At 47.8% G+C, this 18850-nt stretch overlaps 1 protein-coding gene across 1 annotated transcript; it reads left to right on the top strand.

The window, feature by feature from the left end:
• Positions 1 to 2647: 2647 nt before the first annotated feature.
• Positions 2648 to 4420, top strand: LOC138783244 (piggyBac transposable element-derived protein 4-like). Its single transcript, XM_069957713.1, has 2 exons — positions 2648 to 3492; positions 3718 to 4420. Exons 1-2 carry the CDS (start codon positions 2648 to 2650, stop codon positions 4418 to 4420), a joined length of 1548 nt encoding a protein of 515 aa, XP_069813814.1.
• Positions 4421 to 18850: the final 14430 nt, after the last annotated feature.

Genomic DNA, 18850 nt, shown 5'->3' with positions numbered 1-18850 from the left:
CTGGTGTGACAATAAACCCTGCAGATTGCTGTCTCCATTGCGTTTTTTGGATACTTTGAAGCCAACCTGGTCTGGTTTGGTGCGGCACGCACGGTTATTTTTTGTTTTTGCGCTGCTGAAAGACTGTGTTGTGAATTAAAGTTTATGTTAACAATAATTTGTATTTTTTATTGTACGTAATTGTACTGGCTAGGGGCGGGGTTGCAAAGATGGGGGGTTATGATGGCAGCGGCCACGGGGGGTGGGGCCCAATTCGCTGCGATTGGCTGAGCACAGTTATGCTCAGCCAATCGCGGCTGAGCTTCGGATGACGCTGCAGAGGGCGTCCGGCACTCGGGAAGATCCGCCGGCCGCCCGAAGAAGACGTCACTGCTGAGGATCGGAGACCGTGGTCGGCACGTGACAGGTATGTATAGCGCACCACACTTCCGGGTACACGGGTGGGGGTGGTGGGACACGGGGAAGGGGGCCATTCACAGACATAACATACATTACAAAGTTGTATAACTTTGTAATGTGTGTTATTCTGTGAATAATTTTTTAGCGCCTGACAACCCCTTTAACCCCTAGACGACCCTGGACGTAACGTTACGTCATGGAAGTCTGTCCCCAGACGACCCATGACGTAACGTTACGTCATGGGCATTCCGCGCTGCAGGGGGTTAATAATGACATATAAAGTAAAGATCGCTGCTGATCCTTTCAGCAGCGACCTTTTACTCACCTGCAGCCGCGGAATCGCGTCCCCCACGCCATCACGATCGCTGTGATTGGCTGGCCAATTAAGGGCAGCCAATCACAGCAATACCGGTGCATTGTGGGCCGGTATGACGTTAGAAAACCGTGATTGGTGCTGTCAGAGACAGCACCAATCACGGTTATGCCGGACGCAGTGTACCACGTGACCCCCGCCCCCCGATCACCCGGATTGGCCGTTTGCCAGTAACTGGCCAATCACGGGCGAGGCGGGCGTTTCAAAATATTGATCCCTCCCTGCTCGCCCTCCTTTTCGTCAGGATCGCCGAGCAGAGAGGGTGTTTGTGAGTTGCCCGCTGCTGCCCCGTTGTGCCCCGTCATCGCCCCCCCCTGTGCCATCGCCCCCCTGTGCCATCGCTCCCCTGTGCCATCCGCCCCCCTGTGAGATCCGCCCCTGTGCCATCCGCCCCCCTGTGAGATCCGGCCCTGTGCCATCCGCCCCCCTGTGAGATCCGCCCCCCTGTCCCATTCCCCCCTGTCCCATTCCCCCCTGTGCCATCGCCCCCCCTGTGCCATCGCTCCCCTGTGCCATCCGCCCCCCTGTGAGATCCGCCCCTGTGCCATCCGCCCCCCTGTGAGATCCGCCCCCCTGTCCCATTCCCCCCTGTGCCATCTTCCCCCCCTCTTCCCATCAGCTACTGCCCCCCTTCCTCCCCTATCTTCCCCCTCTTCTCCCCCCTGTCTTCCTCCTCTTCTCCCCCCCCTGTCATCCTCTTCTCCCCCCCCTGTCATCCTCTCCTTCTCCCCTGTGCCCTCCCACTGTTCTTGTGCTCCCCCCCCCATCTGTGCCAGCCTCGTTGGTGGCATAGTGCAGGGTGATCAGCCAGCAGTGCCCACTGTGTGCTGCCTGGCTGATCTCCTGAAATTTGTGACTGTGCAGCAGCAGTAGTTCTACTGCTGCTGCTGCTCCTGTCTCTCTTGTTCTGATCAGTGACTTTGTAAAAAATAAAAAAAAATTTCTTGTTTTCCCCTGCGCCACTCCGTGCTGCCCGTGCTGTCGCATCCGTCGGTGGCATAGTGTGTGCAGGGAGATCCTGCTAGCAGCATCCTCTGTGCTGCTAGCGGTCCCCCTGCCTCTCTTTGCCCCCCTCAGACCGTTCCTCCGCACCGCCCCCTCATCTGCCCACCTCACTTTCCCACCCCTGTGCCAGCCTCCCCCTGCCTCTTTTTGACCCCTCAGACCGTTCCTCCACCAGCCTCACCTGCCCACCCCTGTGTCATCCTCCACCTGCCCACCCCTGTGCCATCCTCCACCTGCCCACCCCTGTGCCATCCTCTCTGCCCCTCTTTGCCCCCTCAGACAGTTCCCCCCCACCTCACCTGCCCACCCCTGTGCCATCCTCCACCCTTGCCTCTTTGTTCCTCCAACCCCCACCCACCGCCCCGTTTCTCTTGTTCTGATCAGTGACTAATCACTGATCAGCAACAAGTGTGCCCCTTTTTTTCCCTAACAAATACTTTTTTCCCCCTTTTTTTGCGTCCGTGCTGCCCAGTCCCTCTGCCTCTCTTTGCCCCCTCAGACCTCACCTGCCCACCTCACCGACCCACCCCTGTACCAGCCTCTCCCCCCTGAGTCACTTTGCCCACTCAGACCGTTCCTCTGCCACCCTCCCCCTCACCTGGCCACCTCACCTGCCCACCCCTGTGCCAGCTTCTCCCCCCTGACTCTCTTTGCCCACTCAGACAGTTCCTCCGCCACCCACCCCCTCACCTGCCCACCCCTCTGCCATCCCCCCTGTCTCTCTTGTTCTGATCAGTGACTATTCACTGATCAGCAACAAGTGGGCACAGGTTTTTTTTCCCTTGAAAAGTGTAAGTGTAAAAAACACACACACTACACATAAATAAATTTTACTGATTTACATACCCCCCATATCTAAATCTTACAAAAATGTCCCATCGTCTGTATTCGGCTGAAGAGGCATATGCTCTTATTGCCTCTGACACCGATACAGCCAGTGAGGGAGAAGAGGAAGATCCTACTTTCCTCGTTTCGACCTCCTCCTCCTCCTCTTCATCATGTAGCGATGATGAACCCCCAAGGCGCCGAAGGCGTCCAAGGCGAACGCCTCGGGCAGCCTCCTCCGATCTCCACCCCAGTGACCCCATCTCCACCCCAGCCCCCCATACAAGTGAGCCCATCTGGACCCCAGTCCCCCCCAATTTTGAGCCACAGATTCCCGATTTTGTGGGACAATCGGGAATCCAATTTGACCCCTCAGGCTTCACTGAAATAGACTTTTTTAAGCTCTTTTTCAGTGATGAACTGATAAGTCTGATGGTCGTGCAAACTAATTTGTACGCCCAGCAGTTTCTGGCTCAGCACCCCGTCTCCTCTTTTTTTTCGGGATCCCACAGCTGGACCCCAGTTGATGCAGCAGAAATGACCACGTTTTGGGGTCTTCTGCTGCACATGGGGCTAGTTAAAAAACCCCGAATTAGGCAGTATTGGAGTGTGGATATTTTATATAACACTCCAATACACCGGATGGCCATGACAAGGCATCGCTTTGAGGCCATCCTCAAATTCCTGCATTACAACGATAATGCAAGGTGCCCCCCCCGAGATGATCCCTCTTACGACCGCCTATACAAAATTAGGCCGGTCATTGATCATCTTGCGGCCAAATTTTCGGAGGTATATATCCCAGGGAAATATATCTCCATTGACGAATCCCTTGTCAGCTTCAAGGGGAGAGTCCAATTTCGCCAGTACCTTCCAAGTAAGAGGGCAAGGTACGGCATCAAACTCTACAAACTCTGTGAGAGTACCTCAGGGTACACTCACAGATTTAGAGTTTATGAAGGGAGGGACACCCACATCCAACCTCCAGAATGTCCCCCCACTCTGGGAGTTAGTGGGAAGCTTGTGTGGGAACTGATGTTCCCACTACTGGATAAAGGTTACCACCTCTACGTGGATAACTTTTATACCAGTCTCCCTCTTTTCAAATCCCTCAGTACCCGAGCTACTGTAGCTTGCGGCACTGTGAGGAAAAATCAGAGAGGCCTCCCGAGATCTCCTGTGGCAGAAGTACTGCGACGGGGTGTCTTCAAGGCCCATTGTAGCGACAACCTGGTATTAGTCAAATATAAGGACAAACGCGATGTCCTTATTTTGACTACTATCCATGGTCCTGGCACGACCCCTGTTCCTGTCCGCGGTACCACCGCAGTAGCACTCAAACCCGATTGTATTTTGGACTACAATCGGTATATGGGAGGAGTTGATCTTTCAGATCAAGTCCTAAAGCCATATAGTGCTCTGCGGAAAACAAACATCTGGTACAAAAAGTTAGCCGTGCACATGGTCCAAACGGCAATGTACAACGCGTTTGTACTTTACCGTTGTGCCGGCCACCCTGGGAAATACCTCCAGTTTCAGGAGGCAGTTGTCAAGGCCCTGATTTTTTGTGGAGGAGAAGGAGGAGGGCCTAGTACTTCTGCAGCTGCAACTGGAGGTCCCCGTATCGTGCCAGGGCAGCACTTTCCTGGCGAAGTCCCTCACACTGGCAAGAAGGGCAAAAGCCAGAAAAGGTGTCACGTGTGCTACAAAAGGGGGTTTAGAAAGGACACGTGTTTTCAGTGTGATACATGTCCTGATAAACCTGGCCTCTGTATAAAAGAATGCTTCAAGACGTACCATACGTCCATGGAGTATTAATTCCCAACCTGCAAAATTTCCAAATTTGTCCTTTCTACTTCTGGTCACTGGTCACTAGAGATGAGCGGACCGTTGGACTTTTGGTCGCTCTCTCGTAATGCCTGTGATCCCGGCTGCATAGTTGCGCTCCCGCGAATATGCAGGCAGGATATTCCAGGGAATTCAACATGGATTCCCTGGAATATACTGGCCACATATTCCCGGGAGCGCAAATATGCAGCCAGGAACACAGGCATTACGAGAGAGCGCCGATGCCATCGGACCAAAAGTCCGAACAGTTCGCTCATCTCTACTGGCCACATGTAGGGTTTATTTTTATTTTATTTTTATATAGGGTACATAGGGTCCATTTACACGGAAAGATTATCTGCCAAAGATTTGAAGCCAACGCCAGGAATGGATTTGAAAGAGGAGAAATCTCAGGCTTTCCTTTATGACCTGATCTCTGATCCAGCTTTGGAAACAGACTATAAACAGAGATCAGGTCGTAAAGGAAAGTCTGAGATTTCTCCACTTTCAAATCCATTCCTGGCTTTGGCTTCAAATCTTTGGCACATAATCTGTCAGATAATCTTTCTGTGTAAATAGACCCATACACGGCATAATTAGTGGAGGGCAGACTTTCCATGTCGGCATCACATGCCGATGTGGAAAGTCATACTGGCCTGACAGTTGAGCTTCTATGTTTCAACTGTCAGCCAATGCCGTGCCTATCTCCTAATTTAGACCTCAAATACACATGGGCTCCCAAGGCCCATTGTATTTGCAGGCTTATAATTAGAGCCAGATTTAGATTTTTTTTTTCTAGAAGGAACATACACGGCATAATTAGGGCATGATCACACTGAGCAAAATCGGGGGAATTCCAAAGCAGAGCTCCACTTGTCTCAGTCTCAAACAGTGTTAGTATGGGAGGGCTCGCGCGTCTCCGCTCAAAGAATTTATATGTCAGTTCTTTGAGCGGAGGCGTGCAAGCCCTCCCATAGACACACTGGTTTACACTGGGGCAGGTGGAATTCCAACGTTTTTGCTCGGTGTGAACGCACCCTTAGGGCCAGTTCACAATGAGTAAACACGGTGTAAATCCCACTGTGCTCAGTGTGCTGCTGTAAGTGAATGAGAGGACGCACGCTAGTTTGAGCGGAGAGGACAGGGAGCAGACCAGCGAGCACCCTCTCAATCACTTACAGCAGCACACTGAGCACGGCGGAGAGGTCCGCCACGGAATAACGCCGTGTTTACTCAGTGTGAACTGGCCCTTTAGTGGAGGGCAGACTTTCCATGACGGCATCAAATGCCGACGTGGAGAGTCATACTGGCCTTACAGTTGAGCAGTGTGAAAATTGGCATTTCTAATTTTCAACTACTGCAGCACATTCAGTCCAGGAAAATAAATTTTTGAAATGCTTTTGCACCCTACACCTCCTAAATACATTTCTTGGGTGGTGTAGTTTCTGTAATGGCGTCCTTTTGCTTGGGCATTTTTCTATTTATTTTCCTGAGAATGTCTGCAACTGTCAGCCAACTCCGTGCATGTCTAATTTATTTTTCTCTTTTAACCCTACCTATGTGCCGGTCACCAGTGAGGTCCATGTAGCATGAGGGCTCAAAAGGGCATTCCAGCCTCAAAAGGGCACTCTGTCCTTTTGGAGGCTTGTCCTGTGCCCACATAGCAATTCATTTCCACACCTATATGCAAAGTGGATACCCCCCACAAGTGGGGTCCATATGCTCACTACACCCCTTGTTAAATTCCTTGAGGGGTGTAGTTTCCATAATGGGGTCACTTGTGGGGCATATCTACTTTCTTGGTAACCTGGGGGCTTTGTTAATTTAACATGGCTTCAATGATCCTTTCTGGCCTCAAGAGGGCACTCTGTCCTTTTGGAGGCTTGTCCTGTGTCCACTTAGTAATGTATGTCCACTTGTGGGGTATTTCCCCCTTCGGCGGAAATTGCTCTGCTCATTCCCCATCCACCCCACTTTTAACCCCTTGAGAAAATGAAAGATTCCAGGCTAGACCAACCTTTTAGTCTAAAAAATTAAATTTTTTATACTAAAATGTTGGTCTAGCTTAGAATCTTTCATTTTCACAAGGGGTTAGAAGAAAAAAATACCCCCTAAACATGTAGAGAATTTGCCCCCGAGTATGGAAATACCTCACATGTGGACTTAAAGTGCCAAGCGGGCGCAAAGAAAGCCTCCAAAGGGAAGGAGCACCGTTTTGGAAGCTGGATTTGGCGAAAATAAAGGACGGACACCATGTTGACTTTACAAAGCGCCTGTGCTGCCAAAACAGTGAAAATACCCACAAGTGACCCCATTATGGAAAGTACACCCCTCAAGGAATCTAAAAAGGGGTGTAGTGAGCATATGGACCCCACTGGTGGAAGGCACATAGGTGGAACAATGTGCTGTGAAAATGAAAAAATTCATTTTTTAATTTTTACAACCCATTGTCCCATATTGTGCCTGCCACCAGTGGGGTCCATATACTAACTATACCCCTTGTTACGTTCCTTGAGGGGTGTAGTTTCCATAATGGTGTCACTTGTGGGGGGTTTCTACTGTTTTGGCAGCACTGGGCCTTTGTAAAGGCAACATGGCCTCCGTCCTCCAATCTGGCCAAATCCAGCTTCCAAAATCCAAACAGCGCTCCTTCCCTTTGGAGGCTTTCCTAGCGCCCACTTGGCATTTCACGTCCACATGTGGGGTATTTCCGTACTCGGGGGGAATTTCTCTACATGTCTAGCAGGTTTTTTTTCTTTTTCAACCACTTGTGAAAATGAAAAATTTGAGGCTAGACTAACTTTTTGGTCAAAAAAAAGTAATTTTTCATTTTCTTAGCAGATTGTGCCTGCCACCAATAGGGTCCATATGCTCACTACACCCCTTGTTACGTTCCTTGAGGGGTGTAGTTTCCATAATGGTGTCACTTGTGGGGGGTTTCTACTGTTTTGGCAGCACTGGGCCTTTGTAAAGGCAACATGGCCTCCGTCCTCCAATCTGGCCAAATCCAGCTTCCAAAATCCAAACAGCGCTCCTTCCCTTTGGAGGCTTTCCTAGCGCCCACTTGGCATTTCACGTCCACATGTGGGGTATTTCCGTACTCGGGGGGAATTGCTCTACATGTCTAGCAGGTTTTTTTCTTTTTTAACCCCTTGTGAAAATGAAAAATGTGAGGCTAGACTAAAATTTTAGTTAAAAATATAAAATTTTTCATTTTCACGGCACATTGTTCCACATTTGTACCGGTCACCAGTGGGGTCCATAAGCTCACTATACCCCTTGTTACGTTCCTTGAGGGGTGTAGTTTCCATAATGGTGTCACTTGTGGGGGGTTTCTACTGTTTTGGCAGCACTGGGCCTCTGTAAAGGCAACATGGCCTCCATCCTCCAATCTGGCCAAATCCAGCTTCCAAAATCCAAACAGCGCTCCTTCCCTTTGGAGGCTTTCCTAGCGCCCACTTGGCATTTCACGTCCACATGTGGGGTATTTCCGTACTCGGGGGGGATTGCTCTACATGTCTAGCAGGTTTTTTTCTTTTTTAACCCCTTGTGAAAATGAAAAATGTGAGGCTAGACTAACATTTTAGTTAGAAATATAAAATTTTTCATTTTCACGGCACATTGTTCCACATTTGTACCGGTCACCAGTGGGGTCCATAAGCTCACTATACCCCTTGTTACGTTCCTTGAGGGGTGTAGTTTCCATAATGGTGTCACTTGTGGGGGGTTTCTACTGTTTTGGCAGCACTGGGCCTCTGTAAAGGCAACGTGGCCTCCGTCCTCCAATCTGGCCATTGCAATTCATTTCCACACCTATATGCAAAGTGGATACCCCCCAAAAGTGGGGTCCATATGCTCACTACACCCCTTGTTAAATTCCTTGAGGGGTGTAGTTTCCATAATGGGGTCACTTGTGGGGCATATCTACTGTCTTGGTAACCTGGGGGCTTTGTTAATTTAACATGGCTTCAATGATCCTTTCTGGCCTCAAGAGGGCACTCTGTCCTTTTGGAGGCTTGTCCTGTGTCCACTTAGTAATGTATGTCCACTTGTGGGGTATTTCCCCCTTCGGCGGAAATTGCTCTGCTCATTCCCCATCCACCCCACTTTTAACCCCTTGAGAAAATGAAAGATTCCAGGCTAGACCAACCTTTTAGTCTAAAAAATTAAATTTTTTATACTAAAATGTTGGTCTAGCTTAGAATCTTTCATTTTCACAAGGGGTTAGAAGAAAAAAATACCCCCTAAACATGTAGAGAATTTGCCCCCGAGTATGGAAATACCTCACATGTGGACTTAAAGTGCCAAGCGGGCGCAAAGAAAGCCTCCAAAGGGAAGGAGCACCGTTTTGGAAGCTGGATTTGGCGAAAATAAAGGACGGACACCATGTTGACTTTACAAAGCGCCTGTGCTGCCAAAACAGTGAAAATACCCACAAGTGACCCCATTATGGAAAGTACACCCCTCAAGGAATCTAAAAAGGGGTGTAGTGAGCATATGGACCCCACTGGTGGAAGGCACATAGGTGGAACAATGTGCTGTGAAAATGAAAAAATTCATTTTTTAATTTTTACAACCCATTGTCCCATATTGTGCCTGCCACCAGTGGGGTCCATATACTAACTATACCCCTTGTTACGTTCCTTGAGGGGTGTAGTTTCCATAATGGTGTCACTTGTGGGGGGTTTCTACTGTTTTGGCAGCACTGGGCCTTTGTAAAGGCAACATGGCCTCCGTCCTCCAATCTGGCCAAATCCAGCTTCCAAAATCCAAACAGCGCTCCTTCCCTTTGGAGGCTTTCCTAGCGCCCACTTGGCATTTCACGTCCACATGTGGGGTATTTCCGTACTCGGGGGGAATTTCTCTACATGTCTAGCAGGTTTTTTTTCTTTTTCAACCACTTGTGAAAATGAAAAATTTGAGGCTAGACTAACTTTTTGGTCAAAAAAAAGTAATTTTTCATTTTCTTAGCAGATTGTGCCTGCCACCAATAGGGTCCATATGCTCACTACACCCCTTGTTACGTTCCTTGAGGGGTGTAGTTTCCATAATGGTGTCACTTGTGGGGGGTTTCTACTGTTTTGGCAGCACTGGGCCTTTGTAAAGGCAACATGGCCTCCGTCCTCCAATCTGGCCAAATCCAGCTTCCAAAATCCAAACAGCGCTCCTTCCCTTTGGAGGCTTTCCTAGCGCCCACTTGGCATTTCACGTCCACATGTGGGGTATTTCCGTACTCGGGGGGAATTGCTCTACATGTCTAGCAGGTTTTTTTCTTTTTTAACCCCTTGTGAAAATGAAAAATGTGAGGCTAGACTAAAATTTTAGTTAAAAATATAAAATTTTTCATTTTCACGGCACATTGTTCCACATTTGTACCGGTCACCAGTGGGGTCCATAAGCTCACTATACCCCTTGTTACGTTCCTTGAGGGGTGTAGTTTCCATAATGGTGTCACTTGTGGGGGGTTTCTACTGTTTTGGCAGCACTGGGCCTCTGTAAAGGCAACATGGCCTCCATCCTCCAATCTGGCCAAATCCAGCTTCCAAAATCCAAACAGCGCTCCTTCCCTTTGGAGGCTTTCCTAGCGCCCACTTGGCATTTCACGTCCACATGTGGGGTATTTCCGTACTCGGGGGGGATTGCTCTACATGTCTAGCAGGTTTTTTTCTTTTTTAACCCCTTGTGAAAATGAAAAATGTGAGGCTAGACTAACATTTTAGTTAGAAATATAAAATTTTTCATTTTCACGGCACATTGTTCCACATTTGTACCGGTCACCAGTGGGGTCCATAAGCTCACTATACCCCTTGTTACGTTCCTTGAGGGGTGTAGTTTCCATAATGGTGTCACTTGTGGGGGGTTTCTACTGTTTTGGCAGCACTGGGCCTCTGTAAAGGCAACATGGCCTCCGTCCTCCAATCTGGCCAAATCCAGCTTCCAAAATCCAAACAGCGCTCCTTCCCTTTGGAGGCTTTCCTAGCGCCCACTTGGCATTTCACATCCACATGTGGGGTATTTCCGTACTCGGGGGGAATTTCTCTACATGTCTAGCAGGTTTTTTTCTTTTTCAACCACTTGTGAAAATGAAAAATTTGAGGCTAGACTAACTTTTTGGTCAAAAAAAAGTAATTTTTCATTTTCTTAGCAGATTGTGCCTGCCACCAATAGGGTCCATATGCTCACTACACCCCTTGTTACGTTCCTTGAGGGGTGTAGTTTCCATAATGGTGTCACTTGTGGGGGGTTTCTACTGTTTTGGCAGCACTGGGCCTTTGTAAAGGCAACATGGCCTCCGTCCTCCAATCTGGCCAAATCCAGCTTCCAAAATCCAAACAGCGCTCCTTCCCTTTGGAGGCTTTCCTAGCGCCCACTTGGCATTTCACGTCCACATGTGGGGTATTTCCGTACTCGGGGGGGAATTGCTCTACATGTCTAGCAGGTTTTTTTCTTTTTCAACCACTTGTGAAAATGAAAAATTTGAGGCTAGACTAACTTTTTGGTCAAAAAAAAGTAATTTTTCATTTTCTTAGCAGATTGTGCCTGCCACCAATAGGGTCTATATGCTCACTACACCCTTTTTTACGTTCCTTGAGGGGTGTAGTTTCCATAATGGTGTCACTTGTGGGGGGTTTCTACTGTTTTGGCAGCACTGGGCCTTTGTAAAGGCAACATGGCCTCCGTCCTCCAATCTGGCCAAATCCAGCTTCCAAAATCCAAACGGCGCTCCTTCCCTTTGGAGGCTTTCCTAGCACCCACTTGGCAGTTTATGTCCACATATGGGGTATTTCTCTAAACTGCAGAAACAGGGCAATACATTTTGTGGTGCATTTCTCTGGTAATAGGTTTTCTACTATGAGAGAAATTGGATTACAATATAATTTGTGCACAGAAAATTGAAATTTTCGATTTTCTTACACATTTAGCTTTTATTTCTGTGACTCAACTAAAGAGTTAAAAAACTTTTTGGGAGTGATTTTGAACAGTTTAGGGGGTGCAGTTTCTGAAATGGGGTGATTTGTGGGGGGGTTATTACATACAATCCCCTTAAATTCACTTCAAACCTCAACTGGTCCCTAACAAAAGCTGATTTTGAAATTTTCTCGAAAATTTGGAAAATTGTTGCTAAACTTTTAAGCTTTCCAGTGTTTTAAAAAATTGAAAGCAAGTTTAAAAAATGCTGCCAACATAAAGTAGACATATTGCTAATGTTATTTAGTGTCTAATTTATGTGGTATAACTATTTTCCTTACAGGCAGAATATTTCAAAGTTAGAAAAATGAAAATTTTCACAATTTTTCACATTATTTCGTGATTTTTCATAAGTATTCGCTATAAATATCCACTCAAATTTACCAGTAATTTAAAGTAGAATATGTCACGAGAAAACAGTCTCAGAATCATTAGGATATGTAAAAGCATCTAGACATTATTAATGGATAAAGTGAAACAGGTCAAAATCACAAAATTTGGCCTGGTCCACTGGGTCATTTTGGGCCGGGTCCTCAAGGGGTTAAGGAAAAGAAAATAAATCACACGTCACTAGAATCAGATGTAGATTGTGTATTTCTATGTTTGTTATTTTTGTATTTTATTGTGTTATCAAGTTATGAGGAAACATCTGGTTTATGTGTACAATCATATTATTTCTTTTAATTATATTAACAGTAAAGTCTTCTCTCTTCTAAACAGTAAAAGCCTCATAGGCAAAATATAAGGTTGTGTTTACAGACCATTTTGTGAGCATTATTTGGAGGTTTTTTTTTTCTTACTTTGCTTTCGGTCCTTTTTTTCAACCATTTACAGCATTGGTCTGTAAACATGGATCTCCAAACTGCGGCCCTCCAGCTGTTGCGAAACCACAATTCCCATCATGCCTGGACAGCTAAAGCTTTGGATTTGCCTATCCAGGCATGATGGGAAATGTAGTTTTGCAACAGCTGGAGGGCCGCAGTTTGGAGACCCATGCCTTAAAGCGTAACTCTCATAAAAAAAAAACTTTTGCCATGTTTTAGAAATACCCCCCAAAAAAGTAGCTGTACCCTTAAAATGTATCACCATTTAGGATGCTAAGACCCAAAATCAATATATATATATATCCTACAAATTGATCAACACAATCAAGTAGAGAAACAATACATTTTTGCACAAATGTAATAAAATTATTTATAAAAAAAAAAATCACATACATCACTCGTTAACAACAACCAGGGGATTACACAGGGTACTGGTCACACAGGTTACACACCAATATGTGGTGTGATAACATAGAAGAGTATTAGATTACATAGTACTCTGGCTTCATCTGCTGGCTACACACACTATTGCAGTTATGCCCAATACATGCCTCCAAATAGTAGACAGTCCACTCTGTGTCCCCATATGGTGAACAAGCCTCCTCTGTGCCCCATACATTGTCCCTCTATAGCAGCCCCCCATACATTATCCCTCTATAGCAGTCCCCCATACATTATCCCCCTGTAGCAGCCCCCCATACATTATTCCCCTGTAGTAGCCCCCTCTCCTTATACATTTGGAAGCCCCCTCATCCATCTGTCAATCCGTGTGTTCCTTTCCCACCAAATGCCTGGCCGCTGCCGGGATACACCTACCAGGGACATCTTTTTCTGTGCTCTGTTAAAATACAGATGCAGTATATTCAGCTGGTCCGGTGCAGTCCCCTGATGTCCTGTCTTCCTCCCAGCTCTCTAGGCGCACGAGTGAAAATGACAATAACGAGTGACAATAATGCTGCCTCTGGCCACAAGAGTGAAAGGCAGGGCCAGGAGACAACAGCTCCCTTTCTCTGTCAGTCACAGTGTGGCCACAGAATTAACTGTGAGCGTTCATCACAAACGCTCACGGTTAAAGAAGCAGAGCAGGAGGCGGCCACAGCCCTGGAGGGCAGGAAAGAGAATTAACATGGGCAGACATATCTGTGCAACAGGGGCTCAGAGCAGTGGAGGGGCCCTCCAGGCTCAGACTCCAGTGGGCCCCCCGCTGTCTGCCCGCTCCGTGGAGAGGGTGGATACAGCCTGAAGATCGCCTGGAAAACTGGGATACAGCAATAGCCATGGGCTGTATACAAGTTTTCCAGGCGGTCCTCAGGCTGTATCCACCCTCTCCACAGAGCTGGCAGACAGCGGGAATCAGAAGCCGAGAGTTCAGGTTCATACGAACTCAAACCTCGGCCGGTTCGCTCATCTCTACTGCTTACCTCATCGCCTCCCCCGGGACACTACACCTCCCCCATCATGTTAAATGAACAACTATAATTTTTTATCTTTATAGACAAAATGATATGTTATCATACTTTTGTTTTGATAATTGATGACATTATCCTCACTGGGTCATAACTTTATATTACCTTTGATCAGAGATAAGCGAATCACTGATCTAAACGAAGCAAAGCACTTAATTTGATCTGCACTCCGCTCATCAAGCCGCCAGCCTTTTAGCGCTGCTCTACTTCCTGCCACTCCTCTCAGGATGCCAGGAAAGGCTTGATCTAATCCTGGGAAACTTCTTCTAGTTTCCCGGGATTGGATCCGGCTTTTCCCCGGCACCTGGGGTGGAGCGGCAGGGAGCGGAGCAGGGCTGAAAGGCCGGCAGCTTGATGAGCGGAGTGCAGATGAAACGAAGCGTTTTGCTTTGTTTAAATCAGCGATTTGCTCATCTCTACCTTTGAACTCCCCTCTTCCTTTTTGTACATTTTCCCTTTTATTGCAGCAAAAAAATTTCAATAAAAACAAGGTTAAAAAAAAAAAAGAATGGCAACTAAAGAATAAAGGAAAATTGTATATTGTAATATCATTTTCAAAAAATGTCCTTCTAGCCTCATAGCTTTGTAAACATATTCCTATTTTAAACATGTAATGTCATTTACATTCACCTTTTCCTTGAAATTAAATGCGTTGCAGCTCTCTAGCACCCTCTAGTGATTATATTTCGCAAATCCTAATCCTATGCAGCAGGGCATAAATGTACTGTTAAATAAAGTCGAATGTAACACAGAATGGAAGACAAAAATTATCAAAATAACAGGAGAAGAAACTTTATAGCTTTCAAGTCCTCAAGTACACACCCAGTAAATGCTAAAAGGACAGGTCTGCCTGTGGCACTACATTTCTGTAGCCCGGACCACAACATCACAGATATGAAAGTTTTGATAGAGTTCCAGTTCCCTGGGCCAAAGTAACAGCAGCACACAGGGCCCTATAATACATTGCAGCAGCACACAGGGCCCTATAATACATTGCAGCAGCACACAGGGCCCTATAATACATTGCAGCAGCACACAGGACCCTATAATACATTGCAGCAGCACACAGGGCCCTATAATACATTGCAGCAGCACACAGGACCCTATAATACATTGCAGCAGCACACAGGGGCCTACAATACATTGCGGCAGCACACAGGGCCCTACAATACATTGCGGCAGCACACAGGGGCCTGTAATACATTGGGACTGCACACAAGACCCTATAATACATTGCAGCAGCACACAGGGCCCTATAATACATTGCAGCAGCACACAGGGTCCTATAATACATTGCAGCAGCACACAGGGGCCTATAATACATTACGGCAGCACACAGGGACCTATAATATATTGCAGTGGCACACAGTGCTCTATAATACATTGCAGCAGCACACAGGGACCTATAATACATTGCGGCAGCACACAGGGGCCTGTAATACATTGGGACTGCACACAGGCCCCTATAATACATTGCAGCAGCACACAGGGCCCTATAATACATTGCAGCAGCACACAGGGACCTATAATACATTGCAGCAGCACACAGGGGCCTGTAATACATTGCGGCAGCACACAGGGGCCTGTAATACATTGGGACTGCACACAAGACCCTATAATACATTGCAGCAGCACACAGGGCCCTATAATACATTGAAGCAGCACACAGGGTCCTATAATACATTGCAGCAGCACACAGGGGCCTATAATACATTACGGCAGCACACAGGGACCTATAATATATTGCAGCGGCACACAGGGCTCTATAATACATTGCAGCAGCACACAGGGACCTATAATACATTGCGGCAGCACACAGGGGCCTGTAATACATTGGGACTGCACACAGGCCCCTATAATTCATTGCAGCAGCACACAGGGCCCTATAATACATTGCAGCAGCACACAGGGACCTATAATACATTGCAGCAGCACACAGGGGCCTATAATACATTGCAGCAGCACACAGGGGCCTGTAATACATTGCGGCAGCACACAGGGGCCTGTAATACATTGGGACTGCACACAGGGCCCTATAATACATTGCAGCAGCACACAGGGTCCTATAATACATTGCAGCAGCACACAGGGCCCTATAATACATTGCAGCAGCACCCAGGGCCCAGGGCAATACATTGCGGCAGCACACAGGAGCCTGTAATACATTGCAGCAGCACACAGGGGCCTGTAATACATTGGGACTGCACACAGGGCCCTATAATACATTGCAGCAGCACACAGGGTCCTATAATACATTGCAGCAGCACACAGGGGCCTATAATACATTACGGCAGCACACAGGGACCTATAATATATTGCAGTGGCACACAGTGCTCTATAATACATTGCAGCAGCACACAGGGACCTATAATACATTGCGGCAGCACACAGGGGCCTGTAATACATTGGGACTGCACACAGGCCCCTATAATACATTGCAGCAGCACACAGGGCCCTATAATACATTGCAGCAGCACACAGGGACCTATAATACATTGCAGCAGCACACAGGGGCCTGTAATACATTGCGGCAGCACACAGGGGCCTGTAATACATTGGGACTGCACACAAGACCCTATAATACATTGCAGCAGCACACAGGGCCCTATAATACATTGAAGCAGCACACAGGGTCCTATAATACATTGCAGCAGCACACAGGGGCCTATAATACATTACGGCAGCACACAGGGACCTATAATACATTGCGGCAGCACACAGGGGCCTGTAATACATTGGGACTGCACACAGGCCCCTATAATTCATTGCAGCAGCACACAGGGCCCTATAATACATTGCAGCAGCACACAGGGACCTATAATACATTGCAGCAGCACACAGGGGCCTATAATACATTGCAGCAGCACACAGGGGCCTGTAATACATTGCGGCAGCACACAGGGGCCTGTAATACATTGGGACTGCACACAGGGCCCTATAATACATTGCAGCAGCACACAGGGTCCTATAATACATTGCAGCAGCACACAGGGCCCTATAATACATTGCAGCAGCACCCAGGGCCCAGGGCAATACATTGCGGCAGCACACAGGAGCCTGTAATACATTGCAGCAGCACACAGGGGCCTGTAATACATTGGGACTGCACACAGGGCCCTATAATACATTGCAGCAGCACACAGGGTCCTATAATACATTGCAGCAGCACACAGGGCCCTATAATACATTGCAGCAGCACACAGGGCCCTATAATACATTGCAGCAGCACAAAGGACCCTACAATACATTGCGGCAGCACACAGGGGCCTGTAATACATTGGGACTGCACACAGGACCCTATAATACATTGCAGCAGCAGCACACAGGGCCCTATAATACATCGAAGCAGCACACAGGGCCCTATAATACATTGCAGCAGCACACAGGGGCCTATAATACATTGCAGCAGCACACAGGGGCCTATAATACATTACGGCAGCACACAGGGACCTATAATATATTGCAGCGGCACACAGGGCTCTATAATACATTGCAGCAGCACACAGGGACCTATAATACATTGCGGCAGCACACAGGGGCCTGTAATACATTGGGACTGCACACAGGCCCCTATAATACATTGCAGCTGCACACAGGCCCCTATAATACATTGCAGCAGCACACAGGGCCCTATAATACATTGCAGCAGCACACAGGGACCTATAATACATTGCAACAGCACACAGGGGCCTGTAATACATTGCGGCAGCACACAGGGGCCTGTAATACATTGGGACTGCACACAGGGCCCTATAATACATTGCAGCAGCACACAGGGTCCTATAATACATTGCAGCAGCACACAGGGCCCTATAATACATTGCAGCAGCACCCAGGGCAATACATTGCGGCAGCACACAGGGGCCTGTAATACATTGCAGCAGCACACAGGGGCCTGTAATACATTGGGACTGCACACAGGGCCCTATAATACATTGCAGCAGCACACAGGGCCCTATAATACATTGCAGCAGCACACAGGGTCCTATAATACATTGCAGCAGCACACAGGGCCCTATAATACATTGCAGCAGCACACAGGACCCTACAATACATTGCGGCAGCACACAGGGGCCTGTAATACATTGGGACTGCACACAGGGTCCTATAATACATTGCAGCAGCACACAGGGGCCTATAATACATTACGGCAGCACACAGGGACCTATAATACATTACGGCAGCACACAGTGACCTATAATATATTGCAGCGGCACACAGGGCCCTATAATACATTGCAGCAGCACACAGGGACCTATAACACATTGCAGCAGCACACAGGGACCTATAACACATTGCAGCAGCACACAGGGTTCTGTAATACATTGCATCAGCACACAGGACCCTGTAATACATCGCAGCAGCACACAGGGTCCTATAATACATCGCAGCAGCACACAGGGTCCTATATACATTGCAACAGCACACAGGGGCCTGTAATACATTGCAGCAGCACACAGGACCCTATAATGCATTGCAGCAGCACACAGGGCCCTATAATAAATTGCAGCAACACACAGGGGCCTATAATACATTGCAGCAGCACACAGGGGCCTATAATACATTGCAGCAGCACACAGGGGCCTATAATACATTGCAGCAGCACACAGGGGCCTATAATACATTGCAGCAGCACACAGGGGCCTATAATACATTGCAGCAGCACACAGGGGCCTATAATACATTGCAGCAGCAGCACACAGGGGCCTATAATACATTGCAGCAGCAGCACACAGGGGCCTATAATACATTGCAGCAGCAGCACACAGGGGCCTATAATACATTGCAGCAGCAGCACACAGGGGCCTATAATACATTGCAGCAGCACACAGGGCACTATAATACATTGCAGCAGCACACAGGGGCCTATAATACATTGCAGCAGCAGCACACAGGGGCCTATAATACATTGCAGCAGCAGCACACAGGGGCCTATAATACATTGCAGCAGCAGCACACAGGGGCCTATAATACATTGCAGCAGCAGCACACAGGGGCCTATAATACATTGCAGCAGCACACAGGGGCCTATAATACATTGCAGCAGCACACAGGGCCCTATAATACATTGCAGCAGCACCCAGGGCCCAGGGCAATACATTGCGGCAGCACACAGGAGCCTGTAATACATTGCAGCAGCACACAGGGGCCTGTAATACATT

This window comes from Dendropsophus ebraccatus, chromosome 1 (genome assembly GCF_027789765.1).
Source record: "Dendropsophus ebraccatus isolate aDenEbr1 chromosome 1, aDenEbr1.pat, whole genome shotgun sequence".
Classification (NCBI taxonomy): domain Eukaryota; kingdom Metazoa; phylum Chordata; class Amphibia; order Anura; family Hylidae; genus Dendropsophus; species Dendropsophus ebraccatus.
This window is presented reverse-complemented; position numbering and strand designations above follow the sequence as displayed.